Source organism: Nyctereutes procyonoides, unplaced genomic scaffold, assembly GCF_905146905.1.
Source record: "Nyctereutes procyonoides isolate TBG_1078 unplaced genomic scaffold, NYPRO_anot_genome, whole genome shotgun sequence".
In the NCBI taxonomy this organism is placed as follows: Eukaryota; Metazoa; Chordata; class Mammalia; order Carnivora; family Canidae; genus Nyctereutes; species Nyctereutes procyonoides.
In genome coordinates, this window is record NW_026575154.1 from 1,008,157 (window position 1) to 1,026,803 (window position 18,647).

General features: G+C 35.6%; 1 protein-coding gene across 4 annotated transcripts in view; it reads right to left on the reverse strand.

Annotated features, from left to right (window-relative positions):
* The window catches only part of RAP1GDS1 (Rap1 GTPase-GDP dissociation stimulator 1), a 157,265-nt gene that overhangs the window by 86,488 nt on the left and 52,130 nt on the right, over positions 1-18,647 (reverse strand). For all 4 annotated transcript variants that reach the window (XM_055313299.1, XM_055313300.1, XM_055313298.1 and 1 more), the window contains exons 3-4: positions 4,756-4,878; positions 836-961 (exon numbers count right to left, since the gene is read on the reverse strand). In XM_055313299.1, the coding sequence (XP_055169274.1) occupies positions 836-961; positions 4,756-4,878 (249 nt within the window). The remainder of the gene's footprint in view (positions 1-835; positions 962-4,755; positions 4,879-18,647) is intronic.

An 18,647-nucleotide genomic window follows, 5' to 3' on the forward strand; every position in this document is an offset into this window, starting at 1 on the left:
CTATTATAAAAGGGCTATGTCTTTTGTGTATGAAATCAATGGGGAAAATAAACAGTAAAAATTATCCTAGTTATATAAATAGAACTAAATTCCTAAGAGACTTTAAAGGTAAATGTTAAAATATGTGTTTTTGGCTCAGAAAATATAAATCTAAGGAAAATCCAGGATAAGTCTAATTACACTGAATATACTCAAGATTTTTCTGTATTTTATTTATATAAATGTGGAGAGGAGACGTAGAAAATGTAAAATTTTTGTAATAGATTCATACCCAAGTTCTTGCTTTCTCTCTACCTGGCAGAGCAGTGTATTATAGAAAGTGGTGAGGATGACAGTGTGACATTATGACAAATAGAAATGGAGTCAATGCAAATGCAGTAGACCAATCTAGCTTTTGAGAAGATGATGGGTTTTATGAATGGTTTTATTGAATTGCAAGTAATTAAAAATTTATTTGGACAGACTTAGACACTTTAAAAAACTATGTTCAATAGCATTCTCATTCAGAGACAGAACTTCACTAAAACCTAACTGAAAAGATAATACATTTTTTTTCTAAAACTAAAAGCCCCGATTTCTTAGAAATTGACTTACTTTCCTCTGAAAGTATTATTTGTGAAAGCAGAGGAAAAGAATTAATTTCCTTAATTTCTTGGTTAAGAATGCTATGGCCCAAATTTCCAATGGTTCTGCTAAGGAAGCAGAGCTAAGTAATATTAGCCCATGTTAGTGTCTTAGCCTAGAAACAGTGCTAACACTAAAAGTGAAATTAGCCTCAAAATCATAATTCTTAAACAAAAGTTTTTAAGTGTATCATTGATATTTCAACACTTACGGCTATCGTAACATATGTTTCCTAGAGCCCTGCCCGTTTGAAGTAGCACTTCCTGGTCTTTGCTATTTAGCAGCTGCACCAATGGTGAAATCAATCCAGCATCCACACATGGAATACGCATAAATTCTGAAAATAAGAGACATACGTAATTAACAATCTAAATATCCACAATTTACATAATCATGTCCCTTAATAAATAAATACCTATTAAAATGTTTAAGATGGCTTACCATTTAAAGAGAACATTCTGTTCCAAAGTACCATTATAACTCTATAAAATACTTAATGTAGTAAGTACACAAAATGAGTGAGGTTGTATTTTTCTTTGTTGACAGTCTCTGTCAAAAACTAAAGTAAACTCCTTTCTAAAACCTTCTGCCTGGGATGCCTGGGTGGCTCAGTGGTTAAGCATCTGCCTTTGGCTCGGGTTGTGATCCCTGGGTCCTGGGATTGAGTCCTGCACGGGGCTCCCAGGAGGGATCCTGCTTCTCCCTCTATGTCTCTGCCCCCTCTCTGTGTCTGTCATAAATAAATAAATAAAATCTTTAAAACCTTCTGCCTTTCAGCCAATTTACTTTTTAGCTGAGGAGTACAGCCCTCTTTAGCTAGTTTTAAAGACATGAGTTACATACTTTAGATGGATATATGTAAAAATACACCAAGAATTTATAAGGAATATGTTTAAAATACTAGATATATATAGTATTACAAAGGCTACAGAATGAATGGCTGTGACAGTCATCCTTGTCCAAAGGAGTTCCCACTGCACACACCCCTAGTTTATACTACATGAGCCTGTTACCTAATCATAGCTGGTTGGACTGTGACTTGAGGACAGACTATATACAGGCTGGCCAACAGTCTATCAGATGTTCTAGTTCAAAAAATCTGCTAAACAGGACAATAGCAATGAACTAAAAAAAAAAAAAAAAATCAGATCCTCTCGTGGTAATTTGAACTCCAGAGAATTGAAAAGTTCCTGGGGAGTGAGGGAAGAACTATCAGGGGAAGGCTGAAAATATGATGCGTACAAAATGACAGTGAATGAAAAAAACCAAAGTCAGTGGAAGCCAATATGCAATAGACGGCAGAAACCACTAAGTATTTGTAAACTTCTATGTGTGTCAATAGAAGATAAAATTAATTTTGTTTTTTGTATAATGAGTGGATTTCAATGTTGAGGTATAAGGACTAGGCATTACTCTATCTCAATATTAACCCCAATTTATTAACATAAAGCTAATTTCTACTGGAGTATTTTTTTCCTTTGATTATCATGAAACAATAAATGCTTAATAGAATATTTCTATTTCTTTCTAAATCCAGTATTCCCTTTTTTGCTTTTACTTCCCAAACTTACTTGAGTTACATACTCATTCAGCATCATCATGAAGTACAGCACTGTGATGAAAACCATAAAATAAACTTTTCCTTTTATAAAATCCACTTTTTATGTATTGACTTATCAAACATTAAAACCCTTACATATACACACTTTCCCCATTTGCAGCTGCCTACATGAACCAGATCTATTAGAACTTTTCTTAACTTGGGCAGCCCAGGGTGTGATCCTGGAGACCCTGGATCCAGTCCCACGCTGAGCTCCCTACATGGAGCCTGCTTCTCCTTCTGTCTGTGTCTCTGCCTCTCTCTCTCTCTGTCTCTCTCTCTGTCTCTCATGAATAAATAAAATCTTTAAAAAAAAAACTTTTTTTTAACTCTATAAGCCAAATAAAACCACTGTTAGAGTCTATCTTAATGTTAGACTACATAGTAAAGTATATTCAGAGTTTGAATTTTCTCTAATAACCTCCCTATAATTATTAACTCTTACCTTTTTATGTTTTTCTTTAGAAAAATGATGACAACTATGGGATATGAATACATGAGAACCAGTGAATTTTATATGTAGTTTGCTGAATAGACATTTTTCATTTATACTTAGGATTGTCCTTTGTTAAAAAAGATAATACTAGTAACTAACTAATTCTTACAGAATGACTGAGGTTGAGCTTCTAACACCACTTTGTTGGGTCATGTTGCATTTCTGAAGATGTTTTTTTAAAAGAAGATTCTAATTCACTTTCTCAGCCAATCACTTACAAAAACAATGTGGTGATTAAGCAAGAAATAACTATTTAAATGTATTCCATTTATTTTAATCAGTAGAGGTTAGTGATATCCCTGTAACAAGCCTCTTATTAGAAGTATAAATTCTAAAAATTCTATTATGTCTTTAGAACATAGCTGTCATCTATTAGAGTATAACTGGCAGCAAATTAAAGCAGGAGAATTATCATGAAATTATGACAAAGTATTATAAGACTGGTATTACTAAGTAAGATCAGAGAGGAATGGCAATTCATTTCACAAAAAATTTACTATTTGAAATTTCTGAATCTATGTTATAGTTAGTATATAGACTCATTCTTAAGAGAAAAGGCTTGAAAAGAAAAAATTGATTTCTGGAAATCTACATTGTAATTCTCATGAAGTTAAAAATGAACAATGAACCATCTGATCTTACAACTCAAGTTATATTGCATCTAAGAAGATTCAGATAGCTGTTGGTCTAGGTTAATAAACACCATCTAGAAGTGTTCCATTCTCAAACTAGACCTGCTTCAGGAGTTCTTTGTCATCTCAAGGTAATCACCACTGTCTATTCAGAGCAGCTCAAATCTTCTTGAAGTACACTAAATATTCCCAAACCACTAGGAATCTCAACAGTTATGACCAACTTAATCCAAAGCACAGCACAGTGACTATAATTACAGTAGCTTAGACATGACATACAAACAATAGGTGGCCAGTTTTCATCTAGCGACCAAAAAAAATTTACCAATACAGAACTTCATTGGAATTTGAAAGACATTTTGAGAACCTCTAAACAAATGAAAAAAAATTTCACTTCAATTTTTCTTTGGTAACACACATGAGCAAGTTGTTTTACTGGATCAAAAACACCACATACGGTACTTTACAATGCCATCTACCATACTGATTATACAAATGAAGCCAGAATTTTTTAGGCTTTTTCTTCTTTAAAGTCTAAAATATGGGGATCCCTGGGTGGCGCAGTGGTTTGGCGCCTGCCTTTGGCCCAGGGTGCGATCCTGGAGACCCGGGATCGAGTCCCACATTGGGCTCCCAGTGCATGGAGCCTGCTTCTCCCTCTGCCTATGTCTCTGCCTCTCTTTCTCTCTCTGTGACTATCATAAATAAATTAAAAAAAAAAAGAAGAAGCCAGTGGCTTTCTCAAACTAAATTAAAATCATGTGCAAATACTTCTGCTAAAATACAACTCTTCCAAAGAATCTCTCCCTGGATAGAAACCATCTCTAATAGGATGGATTAGCTATTATATAATCTAAGCTTTGCTGACATTTTTGTTTTTCCATAGTATTCTTACATGGAGATTTAAGAAATAAACATGTCCCACGTAGGTAGGTGCAGAAAACAGAACATATATTCCAGCTGCATTGCTGCAGTCAAGTACCAATGTTAGTAGAAGAGGCCAGACCAAAAAAAAAAAAAAAGAGAGAGAGAGAGAGAAAGTTTACCTGGGTATAATACAAATCAACACATACACTGCAAAAGGTGAGCTCTCCTGTGACAATGAAGATGAATGACTCTATGGTGAGCTCAAGAATCCTCTTACCAAAATAATACATGACACAGGTGTGGCAGGAACTAGCAACACTTTTCTTTAATTCTACTCCGAAGGAATGGAAATGTATGAACAGAATGACTATAGCTATAGTCATTTTCAACAATTATATGGGAAAAAAAGTGAAAAGAAATAGAAATGGACAATGTCTAATCTACAAAATTAAAACATAAATTAATAAAACATACTGACAAGTGAAGTGTAAAACTGAAGATGTTCCCAGCAGAAAAGCTCTTGAGGAAAACCTCACCATTTTTGGCTACTTCTGCTATGATGTTAGCTACTTTGGCTGTGCAGGAAGACTGTGGAATCAACAGACTTGCAAACAGCTGAAGTATTCCACTTCCTTGGATTTTTTCACTCGTTTCCATATCTGAAAGAGACACACACAAAGAACTTTAGCGAAAATCTTCAACACTAATACTGACTTTATCTACAATAATATTTTCAAGAATTTGCACTATCCATAACAGAAATTAGTTCAATATACATTCAAGTATGTATATTTATATAAATATACTTATAATCATCAATTCAACAAGTAGCTTTTATCTTGAGGTTTTATTTGCACAAACCACTTTATAATACAATGTTTTGTCAATCTAAAGTCAAATTATAAAGAAATAATTTCTGAATATACCATTTGCACACCATATTTACGTTTTAATGTTAGTTCCAGCTTGGTCTATTCAGACTAGGAATACTTTTGTTCTACTTCCCTTCTGAATTCTTAATGGCATATCATTATATATATGATTTCTATGGTTTCCTACATGCTATAGCAATTTTTAAAAAGATTTTATTTATTTATCCATGAGAGACACACAGAAAGGGGCAGAAAAATAGGCAGAGGGAGAGGCAGGCTCCCTTCAGGTATCCTGATGAGGGACATGATCCCAGGGTCCCAGGATCACACCCTGAGCTGAAGGCAGACACTCAACCACTGAGCCACCTAGGCATCCAGCTATAGCAATTTTTAATAGCAGTTAAATGAACAAAAAAAACCCACCTAACATCATTTTATATGGGATCATACAGAGGAGATTATAAAGTTCTAATGACTACTGTGTTTTTCATAGAACTCATCCAAATGACCACTAATGAAGAAGAGAAATAGTAAACAGCAATGAGGCCATAGTATTCAGAATTCTATTTGTTGATATAGAAATTTAAAAGTCCCCTACTTCTTTTCTTCTCTTCTTTGTTAAAATACAAATATACTTTCTATGAAATCAAGCCACTCATGTACCTGCTATTGAAAGCATGACCTAATAAAAGACAATAAAACACTGGAATGATGATGGAAGTAAAGAAAAACTCAAGGAAATAAAATTTAAAATTACTATTTGATTCTGAACAATGAAGAGGAATGGCATGTGTTTAAAGATAGAGTTATAAAGCTCAGTAAAACTTAAATCCAATTTAAATTCAGTCCTTTGTATCCTTTACATCCTTTGGATATACATAAAAACAAGAGGGAACTCTGCAGACTGCTTGTTAAGTAAATGGGAGCTGATGTGATCAAGAGAGAATTAGGAAAATCATTTTTAATAATTTGAGAGTCTATGCCCTAGACTCTTGATAGTAAGTGCTGATTACTTAGTACAGTGTTCTTCAAATTGTGGGTCCCAGTCCTTTAGGAATTCTGGCTTGGCGAACAAGAACCAGTAATTTGTTAAAGACAGAAACAGAATTAACATCTGCTACAATAAAAGAGTAGGAAAAAAATTTGCCCATAGTAAGGTAAAACAAAGCAACTTTAGTTTGAACTATGTGTATGCCCATGTACTACTCTATGTAAAATGCATCTCTAATTATATGTCTGGTCAAAAAAATTAAAAAACCACTGTTCGATGCACCCTTGACTATGCAGGATTCTGAGCTAAAGAACCTTAATATTCTTTTAACATCATCAGGAGAAGCTAGAACTATGAAGTGTCTGAAGAAATAGAAAATTATATGGAAAAATATACTTCCATTGATTTATTACCTTAAAAAAAGGTTATTTGCAACTGGTTATATGTGGCTGCTCACCTGTGACATTAGTACTACAGATCAAACAACCAAGATTATCCAAGGTTGAAACTCCACCCATGCACTTCCTGCTACTATCATAAGCCTAGTACATTTTCATACAGCTAATACTATTTTAGTTTCTTATATTTATGTAGTATAATAAAAAAGATATTTTCAAGATTCTTTATTTTCTTATTTTTTTAAATTTTTTTTTAATTTTTATTTATTTATGATAGTCACAGAGAGAGAGAGAGGCAGAGACACAGGCAGAGGGAGAAGCAGGCTCCATGCACTGGAGCCCGACGTGGGATTCGATCCCGGGTCTCCAGGATCGCACCCTGGGCCAAAGGCAGGCGCCAAACCGCTGCGCCACCCAGGGATCCCTTCAAGATTCTTTAAAACAGCCTTATTTATTAGGTGAAGAAACAGCACAGAAAGATGAAGTAAACTTGTCTAAAGTTACTATCATCCTAATCACAGAGCATAAATAGCAACTTCAGATTTTTGGGCACTAACAAATCAACATGTGTGTTACCTGGCATCCACTGGTGTGTATGTGTGTGTGTATTTTTCTTTTTAAGAACAGAAAACTTATTTACCCATGAATAGAGGAAACCTCCCCTTCTGTGTGTAGCTTTTTACTATGTTTCTTATAGTTCAGATTATTACAAACATAAACTACCCATGGTGGCACTTAAACACAGGAGCTGTCCTTTTGGCAAGCATATTTATAAAATGCAATGTGACATTTGCTTTTGTTTCTTGGCTAAAAAATAAGTTTTTAAAGTACTACCTGAAAACTGGACACCAAATTTCCATTAATTGATCCCCCTACCCCTGGAAGAAACAAAAAATAACTGAACTCAATTGCCATATAAAAACCCTTCCTTTTCTGACCATTGCTACCAGATGTTCAACCCCAGAATGCTGGGGCACACTGCCCCAGGGGTCCTGTCCCACCATCTGCTGATGCTAGGATGACAGCAAGAGTCTGGCATAAGGCATGAATCATGATTAGATGTGATGCTGAGGCATTTGTGTGTGTGTGTGTGTGGAGGCGAGCAGTTAAGTGAAAATCACCCATGCATGTCTCATTTTAACCATAACTGAAAGAATGACTTAACATCAAAGCTCAACTACCAGGGGCAACGGAGGAAAAAGAGAACAAAACCCCCTTACATTCTTATGAGAACTGCCACAGGTTACAATCCAAGGAATTGGGAAAATAGTTGTACTAAAATAAAGATTTGGAATGGTACTTTTTTAATGCTACTGTCAGAGAAATTAAAAGGGAAAAACATTATCCATTTTTTTCATATAAATCTGATTTACAATTTAGAAAAATCTAACAGTAATTCTATTAACCTCCTAGCATGTGGATTTCTGTGTAAGTTTCAAATACAAATTAAACAGCTGGGAATTATCTTCTTTCCTTGGCATAAAAACATAACCAAATACTGCATATCACTAAAATGCCTCTGTACAATAAATAATTATAAAGTTGCAGCCTTCATTTCATACATACTGCCTGCACTGGCATTCTACTGCATCTCAAAATGTATATTTATCTGTGAACTAAAAGATATTCTCAGATATCTCTGAGTACTCTTGAAATAATTTTAAAAGAACTTTAAGAAGTAGTCAGCAGTTAGTATTTGCAATCTAAATGACTGGCTACTTGTAAACAAATCGCACACTGTGATCAGGAGTCTTTTTTTTTTTTTTTTTTTTTTTTAAGATAGTCACACAGAGAAAGAGAGAGAGAGAGAGGCAGAGACACAGGCAGAGGGAGAAGCAGGCTCCATGCACCGGGAGCCCGACGTGGGATTCGATCCCAGGTCCCCAGGATTGCGCCCTGGGCCAAAGGCAGGCGCCAAACAGCTGTACCACCCAGGGATCCCGATCAGGAGTCTTAAAAACAAAAAAAAAACGAAACCAAACCAAACAAAACAAAACAAAAAAAAACCCAGGGAGACTTTTTATTATCTTTAGCCAGACTACTACTGACATTTTAACTACACTCCTTTTAAAGGTCTGTAGGAATCAATTCAGTATCTTTCTCCTCCTTCACATTTAGGTGCAGTCATAAAAATGTTTGAGTATGCCTACAAATTATAAGCAGCTGACAGTCCTTGAATTTTGAAGAAGCCATATATGAAGGACAATTGCTACTCAACAGTAGTGTCTGTGGGAGCAACTACAGGAGTCATATCCATCCATCACTGTGGCCTTGCAGTTCTGCAAGCACTCATTCTGTCCCTGTAGTCCTATGTTCACACTCCACCTAACCTCCTTGATGGCAAGGAGGCAACTTAGTTATGAAACTGCCAGTGACAGAAAGAACAAGAGAAAAGTGGGCAATTGGGTCAGAGAAACTTGAAAGAAGAGTAAATCAAGAAGCCAGGCCACAATGCCAATGCCATACAATGCTATATAGGAGAAGTTAAAAGAAGTACTCATATAACTTATCAAGGCCAATAAATAACCCAGGAGGAGAGAAGAAATGGAATCAGAAGGAACCAATAATTTCTTCTAGAAAGACTAAAGTTCCCAAAAAAGCTGCTAAGTAAATAAGTTAAAATAACTGGCTTTACAATTAAACACTAAAAGGAGGTTTTCAGGTACATTACTAAGACAAGCTGAATTTATAATGTCAGCAGATAGACTACACGAGAATAAACTAATGGAAAGCATCTGATAACCAATTTAAACTCTAAGTTAGAAAAACAAAAATAATGACTGCTATTACTGTAACGCTATTAGATTAAAAATGTATTTAGATTAGATAGGGGATCCCTGGGTGGCGCAGCGGTTTGGCGCCTGCCTTTGGCCCAGGGCGCGATCCTGGAAACCCGGGATCGAATCCCACGTCAGGCTCCCGGTGCATGGAGCCTGCTTCTCCCTCTGCCTGTGTCTCTGCCTCTCTCTCTCTCTCTCCCTGTGTGACTATCATAAATAAATAAAAATTAAAAAAAAAAGAATTTTAGATTAGATAGTATTGTTTTAGAGTAATAAAAAGTGTTTGAAGTTTTACGTAAAGTTATATGAACAATTAAAGAGCCGGTATCTTTACATTACATGTCCAAGCGATCCTTATGACAGACTATGAAGAAAAGACGCAGATTTCGGATTGACTGCAAGGACCAAGAATATGACTCATGACTCAAAGGGCCATGTGTCTCCTTTCCTAGGGAACTATGTATTACTTCTCAAAGGGTGGATTTTTAGAATATGGTTTAAAAAAAAGACCTGGCCCTGTGTCTAGGTGATTTGACCCAAATGCAGGGCATCATTTCATCATATGTGTGTATACTACCACACAGACAAGTTCCAAATCCTCTCCTTTTATCCAACTGAAAACAAAGAATTTGCACTTGGATATGCCATAGATATGTAAAATTTAATACTCCAAAAATCAAATTTATCCCTTTTCCTTAAATTCATTCTAGTCTCTATCTCAGTGAATGGCGGGGAACCCATCTAAGCCAGAAACCCTAGAATGATTATAAACTTGTTACTTTTAGTAAACGCCCTTCTACCACCCACATTTGATCAGAGTGCAGGTTCCATAGATTCCATCTCACTAGCATCTTTTGTATCTGCTTTTCTATATCCACATTACTTCAGGTTCTCAGTTCTGACTTTCATTAAATCCAATAGCCTCCTCAAGAGTCTCCCTAACTTCAGCTCCCATCCCCCATCTGTTACCTACAGTAATAACAAGATAAACTTCTAGAAATATAAATTTCATGTCACTCCTCTACTTCAATCTTCAATCGTCAAATCATCAACCATAACATTTAATGAAACAGTCAAGCACATCCATCATATTTCCATTTCCTGATGCTCCCTCACTGACATCCTACACTCTAGCCATACTAATCACTTGTAATAATCCAAATTAATCTTATTTTATACCTCCTTACTGCACATTTCCCATCTGAAATGCCACCCCCCCCCCCGCCCCGCCACACACACACACTTTAGGTAATTCCAGCTCAGACTCTGTGTCTTCACTTAAAGACAGCGGATTAAAAGCCATCCAATCTTTCTAATGATATCTGACCAATATAACAACTACCTTAAATTCATATTGAGTATTCTTTTTAAATTTCAAGGTAATTTCAAGTGTATTCTCATTTTATTTATTTTTAATCTCATCATTTTGAAAAAAGTCATATAAGGCAGCATTATAGTTTTTCTTTATATGACAGTTTTCTTCATATGACAAGTAAGGCCACATGATAAGATTACATTGGAAAAGGAAAAAGAAACCAGTTTCTCTGGTTCCAAGTCTAGTGTTCTTCCTACTACAATTTATTTAAAGATATGTGGTGATGACAATACTTTGACTAGATTTACCAAGTTATTTTATGAGACATATTTTTATCTGACATATTTACAGGAGTAAGAACTAACGTAATACAAATGAGTGGAAAAAGGATGTATAGTATATTGAAATAAATTGAGGCAGTGACTGAAGGAAAGAAAGAGAACTAAGTATAGAGAAAGTGAAACAGGTTTAAAATAGATTTAAAACATATAAGAAGAATATGCTGAGTATAAGAAGATTAAAGTAAGGGCCTGACAAAGAAGAAATTATTATTTCTAAAAGAAAATGGAAGTATACAAAGTAGAGGGTAGGGAAAAAATGGAATTTCTTTCACTGGTGAGAAGCTTTTTTTCCTCCAATAAGGATTTTAGGCAAATAAAAGGAACATGAGATACAGGAAAGAAAATGTATGCACTCATGAAAAGAAAGAGGGCAGAACAAAGACCCATTTATAAAATGACTCACCATCAGAAACAGGTCTTACTAAGAGAGTAAGTTGTGACAGTCATTTTATAAAATTACAATAAATGATTCTGATAGTCTTGCAATCATTTCAATTCCAGGAATAATGAAAGCTGTGGGAGTGGGAGAAGCTATGTGTTTGGAAATCACTGCAAGGATAATCAGTGAGATCTACTAGTTTGACTCCTTTCCTTAAAATTACCACGAACTAGGTCATAAAATAGTTGCTAAAAATTAAGAGTTCTGTGGTTAAAAAATAAAGATATTTACTGAGAAACTAAACACCAGGAAGAAATGTTTAAATGATTACAGTAAAAGCAGAGTGAGTATATAACCATAATTGTTCACTTAAACGTTTAAAGTACTCAAAATACAGTCCTGATAGCAAATGTGGATTTCTTCACTGCAAATTAAGACAATGAGGTTATAGTAAAACACAGTGAAGGAATATTTTCAGTAAAAGACCCATCTCCACCCTGCTGTCAAATACCTTAGGTGAAAATATAAAGAAAGCAAAAGAGATTTGACATTGTAGGATTCAGTAGGATTCTTTAAAATCCTTATTTTATTAATGTTTACTATAAGCCTATAGGATTATACACTGTTTCTCAAATAAACAATCATTTCTTACTGGAGCATCATAAAAAAAAGGATTGATCCAAGAAACGCACTTAACGAAATAATACTTAATGTGAACAAATCAGCGTGATATAAAATTTATTCTACTTTTCCAGGAAAACAAACAACAAAAAGGTACATAGAAAAGGAAAAACAAAAAAGTAAGGAGTCACTTAAAATTGACATTACTGGGACGCCTGGGTGACTCAGCAGTTAAGCACATCTGCCTTCCGCTCAGGGCGTGATCTTGGAGTACCAGGATCGAGTCCCGCATCAGGTTGCCTGCATGGAGCCTGCTTTTCCCTCTGCCCATGTCTCTGTCTCTCTCTTTCTGTGTCTCTCATGAATAAGTAAAATCTTTTAAAAAAATTGACATTACTATAACCTTGGCCAAAGAAGATGGAGCTTAACAGCTCACAGTATCAAATTGAGTTGTAATTAAGAAATGTCCAACAATAGATAACTACCATTGTGACCTATCTATCCAATAGAGCATTTTAAATTCATTAGAAATATCTTAAAATATTTAACATCATGAATATATGCTCAAAAATGTTTTTAAAAAAGGAAACTGTCATGATTGAAATTTTGTAAAATAAAAAAATTGCAATAAAAGCATTTTCTATTTTTAAGTTCTGTACCATATGCTGGCATTATTTTATAAACAGAAAATCTATTTTAAACCTATATATATGAGGACATATTGCAAGTAACAGATACTATTGTATATTCCAATATTACATTACAATAGAGGAATGTACTAGCTTACAATTCACATAATTATAAAATCTGAAAGTATAGTGAACTTCATGAGTAGTTTCCTGCTCCTGCTCCATTTCTCTGAGCTCTCCTCAACTTTCTCCTCTTCTGTTTATTGACATTATCAGGTAAGTTTGTATCATGAAGGAAAAATGGTTGTACCGGTTCCATGTCTTATAGGAAAGCAACACAGAAGTCTCTTCTTTCCCTACACCTCTCCTCCCCACTTCAAAATAAAGACCAAAAGTACCATGGCTCACATGAACTGAACCAATCTGATTTAATTAACTTGGCCAGATGGATTGGCCATCCCACGTATTGATCAGTTTAGGCCTGCAATTTTAGTGAATAGACGCTGTAACCCTGGGGGTTGAGATGAGGGTCACCTCTCCAAAATTTCACAGCTTCCCCCAAGGGAGGAGTGTTTACAAGAAAAGGAGGGAGAAAGGGCAGGGGCCAGGAGAATCTTAAGTAATAGTAAAGATAAAAAAAAAAAAAGAAAGAATTGTAGAGACATGGCATAAAAGAAGCAAAGAACTGATCAAGATCTGTAGTGATTTATTATTGCTTTATTTAGAAAGAGAAAACAAATCCAAGTAAAATCAAAGTGGCTTAAGTAAAACAAAAGTTTTTAAAGTGTTGTGGGAGGAAATTAAATATTTTCTTTTAAGTTCAGTCTTAGAGAATAGGAACTAAAAGTTAGTTGCCTATTTTTTAAAAGCCAAGTGAAGCTCAAGATATAGGGTTCCAGGTAGAGAATGAGTAAGTCACAAGAATAAAAGAGCAAAGAAATGCAGTCAATGATGATATAAAAACATGTAACAAGACAGACGGTACCTACACTTGGGGTGAACACAGCATAAGGTATAAACCTCTCAAATCCTAAATTGTACACCAGAAACTATTCTAACACTGTGTCAACTATACTCAAAATAAAATTGAATGAATGAATGAACTAATTAATTAAGGCTTGAAAATAGGGAAGCAAAAAAGAAGATATTATTAACCAAGAACAAATTTGGTCAATTTTCCAAAGGTTAAAGAACACTTCAGAACAGATGACTTAATGCTGAAATGATAAATAATCAGTAATCTTATATAAACTTTGGTAGAGGTTCTTAATTATTAGGGAGGAATGATGAGATTATATGCTGTAACACAAGAGTAGTAGGCTATAATATATTTTGAATAAATATAGAATAAATTCCATATTTTAAAAAGTGTGTGTTTGGGAGATTGAAGAAAGAAGTCCTACCCTGAGAAATGAATGGAAGAAATAACAAGCCAAAGCACTTCAAGAATACAAGATTGTCAGTTGAAATAGTAATTGTTACAGAATAAGTCATGAGAGATTTTGAGAGACCATAAATGATTTTACTTGTGTTTAGAGACATCAAGAATAAGAACAAAGAACCAACTGGTAAAATGCTGATAATTCTATTCAAAATAAACCTAGCACTACAATTGCACTGAATTATTTTGAAAAGAGAAGAATCAAGTAAACTTCTCCAACACTTTTCAATATACTTTGTCTACCGCAGTAACAACAACAACAACAAAAAAAAAAAAAAAAAAAAAAAACCCAAGAACACTAAACTTTAAAAAGAGAAACAGACTTCAGACCACCTTAACCTACCAAAAAATGGAGATGTTGTATGTTGGATTTAATTGTTGCTCATAACATAGTTACTAAATAATGGCTTTTAAAACACATGAGATTGAAAAGCTATCAGTAAACCAACAGACATCATACATCATGAAATGAAAGCTGTGAGGAAACATGTGCCACATTTCCTGAGAAACTTCTTTCCTTAAGAAACATATGCTAATGAAGGAGTAGGATATCACCATTACACATAATGTAAGTTACATCGTTACCATCTGTGAGCTTTCCTAACCAGTCTAAGGAAAGTTACTAGATTCATGCATTGAGTTAGCTTTAAATACTAAGTATCTACCACGTCCTAGGCAAATGGCTAACAAGATATATATTTACCTTGCCCTCAAAGAGTTTATAGTTCAGCGAGACAGACAAGTATAAAAGCAGTTATAATATTTTGATTCAAATCCCACTCTGTACTTAATGTGCAGAGGCACCTAATCCAATCTGCCAAATCTTCATATTTGATGATCATCCGTTGTTTTAGAACCTCATTTCCCCCACAAAACTATCATTTTCTGTATTTTATTGCTTTGTTAGTCCATACTAGAATGGACGGGATTAGAGACCAAGCTAGCCTAGGCAAAACATTTATCCAGAGTGGCTAGAATCAGGATTCAAGAATATAGTAGCTATCACAGAGTGGAAGTAAAAGGATGTATCATGAGGTCTGTTATCATCACTAGGATCCTCACCATACATTTTCCTCTCCTCTCACACACAACTCACATACAACCTTTGTGGCCACTTCCGGTTCCATGATAGCTTAGAGAATAAAGAAACTAGTTTGGATTATAGAATCTTGCAGATATCAGAACGCTTTTCCAAGTACAATATTTCAAAATGATCTTCTACCTCAGCCCTATCCTCAAAAACAGCCCTGACTCTCTATTCCCTACCACGGTTATACTTCCCCAATCCTATCACCATAATAACCAATAATCCTGAGATTATCCTGAGAGTAAAAGCAAGACTGACAAAGTGACCTTGGTTCCAACTTGGAGATATTTGTGCTCTAAAAACTTAAAACGCTCTTTGTAGACTTCAGGGAATGGTGGGTAATATGTAGCACCCTAAAATGAGTGCTGAAAGTTTTTCAAATTAGTCTTGGATTTACCAGATATTGTGAGGTAACTACTTAGGTCTCCATAATACTGAAGACAAATATCAAATTGTAAAAATTCTACAGACCAACAGTGGTAAAGGTCAAGGCAAAATGTTCTAAGAGAGAAATCAGGGCACCACAGGTGGCCCTATCTGAATGGTAAGAGAAAAAAGCATGACGGAGGTCGTTAACAGTGCCTAATTCACAGAGCAAAGGGGGAAATATCAATCAAAGAATTCACTCTGCCAAGCAGAGAGGTTGAAAAAAAGATCATAAATGAGAAAATGGATGACAATTTCCCAAGCTATACAGAGCACAGTAACTGGGAAAAGAATAATTGTGAGATGGTCAGTTAAAAAAACTTTCCCATCTCTTCTTCAAGCCTCATCTGAACCCTTCTTTACTGTTCCCTTTGGATCCCTAACTATCGTATACAAACACCAGACTCCCAGAACTCTACCTTCCTGCCTTCACTGTAGCTGGAACCCTTCTCTGAAGACTTCCATTGAAGTGCTCTTAAGCAGAACTCTTCAACTCTCTTTTCCTCCCCTTCTACTCCAAGACTCAGGGCTCGGAGCTCCAGCTGGCATTTTCTTAGCTCAAAAATATCTTTTCTAAACCATTTGTCCTCTAGCTTCACTCAAAAACAATTTCTAGGGCAGCCCCGGTGGCGCAGAGGTTTAGCGCCACCTGCAGCCCGGAGTGTGATCCTGGAGACCCAGGATCAAGTCCCACATCCCGCTCCCTGCATGGAGCCTGCTTCTCCCTCTGCCTGTGTCTATGCATCTCTCTCTCTCTCTCTCTATCTCTCTCTCTGTCTCATGAATAAATAAATACAATTTTAAAAAAGTTTTAAAAAAAACAATTTCTATCTTTTCAACTTCTACCATCCGGTGACACTGTTCTCATCACTATTATTTCAATCAAGTACACTGGATCTTATTCTTGAGTTCTCTCTCCTCTCAATTCCTGCCATCATTCTGAACAACTCTGAATCTACATAATGAAGTTAATAAATTGACCTCACATTCCCTGACTTTAATAAATGACCTAATTCTCTACTGCTCTTTAACAATCCACCACACATAACACCCAGGGCACTGTCCCCTTCATCATTATAGAGCTGCTCCATAGCTAAAAGCTTAAATTTGGAAATCACTTTCTGATCAGTCTTCTATTTTATCATGTATTTTATTTACTTATTAGTATGTGAATATTTTTTAATCTCACTGAAACCTCTATTCATTCAACTACTCCTTCTTTTCCCAATCTATCAGCCCTTTCCATGACTGATTTCATCCCTACTACTCTGAACAAAAAGATCAATGACTTCAGCAATTCTAGTATTATCTCAGTTTCCTAAAACCCTATCCATCTATTTCACCTTGCCATTCAATCCTGGACACTGGATGAATCCAGCCACATACTTCTCCCTGTTCTCTAATTTTAAAATGTTATTAAGTATGATAGCTGGTACCACACAAATTCACATTTTACGATTTTAATCGTACCTTCAACATTGCTCAGTAATCCTTTTATTTATCCCTGGTCACTTCCCTTTCACATTTCCTAAGCCAGCAATTCTTAACATTTACTATTCTCTATATATGCCATGTTCTCCATCATGGTCAACAGATTACCTTTCCTGATAATTCAGAGTGCAAGTATTTTGTTCCTTCACATCTAAGCTTATCTATGACATTACCTATCCTTATCTCTTATTTCTAAGAAAAGCTGTCCTCCTCCTCCTTCTTATTCTTGGCTATCCCCCAACACTTCTTTTAATCTGCCACCACAATGATCTTTTCAAAACACAAATCTGATTTATATTTGCTTTTGCGGATTTCTCTAACATGGTACTAAAGATGGAATGTTTGTGTCCTCCTCCCCCAACCTGCTATTCATATGTTGAAACCTAACCCCAGTGTGATGCTATTAGGAGGTGGGGCCTTTGCGATATTAGGTCATAGGAAGAGGGGATCCCTGGGTGGCGCAGTGGTTTGGCGCCTGCCTTTGGCCCAGGGCGCGATCCTGGAGACCCGGGATCAAATCCCACGTCGGGCTCCTGGTGCATGGAGCCTGCTTCTCCCTCTGCCTGTGTCTCTGCCTCTCTTTCTCTCTCTCTGTGTGTGACTATCATAAATAAATAAAGAAAAAAAATATTTTTTTTTTAAAAAAGGAAGAGTTCCCATGAATTGGACTTGTGACCTTACAAAAGAGACTCCAGAGAGATGCCTCACTTCTTCTACCATGTGAGTTCTAGCAAAAAGACAGTTGTCTATGAATCAGAAATAGGTCTCACCAGACACTGAATCTGCCACTGCCTTGACTTGGACTTCCCAACCCTCAGAACTGTAAGCACTGCCACCCAGTCAGTGGTAATTTGTTATAGAAGCCTAAGGAGACAAAGACACATGGCATAAAAGTCCTTTCATAGTTTGAACCCTTACTCCCTTTTCCATTTATCATCTCTTGCATTGTATCCCCCCCGCCCTTTTTTTTCCCCCCCTGGCCGCACCCAACATGTTTGTTTCTAATTGAACTACATTTTCTCCTACCACTGTGACTTTATGCATGTTGTTTCTTTTGCTTGGAATGTTCTTCCATAATCCTTAGGCCCTCTCATTACCTGGGTAAGGACACTATATTTTCAAAATCCAGCATGATGATTCTGCTTATCAAATTCGCACCTCTCCTCCGATACTCACACACAATGTTGTAATTGTTTCCCAAGTTCTTGGCACTTGTTTGATAGTTGAAGACTTGGAAGTAGATGAGATCATTCAAAAACTTTATTTTTGAGTCCCTACTATGTTGGGAACAAAAGATAAACAGGATACAAATCATATCCTCAGAAAAATGTCTAGTAAGAGAAAGAGAAAGGTGAATAAATTATCACAATTCAATGTGACTGATACCACAGTGAAGTTATATATAACAGATATAAATGGGAAGCAATCACAGCTCCATAAAGATCACAGAAATTTTGCAGGGCTTGCAGGGCTCTAGTGTTACTCAAGATATTATCCCTGTTATTTCACATGTGAAAAAATTGAATCATATAAAAGGTAAGGTCATTTTTCAAAGTCACAGAGATATTTTAAGCTGTAAATTAAAGACAAAGAAGATACAGTCTAACAAAGTTGGTAATTCATTTACATGAAAGACAAAGCTGAAATTTTTAAAAAG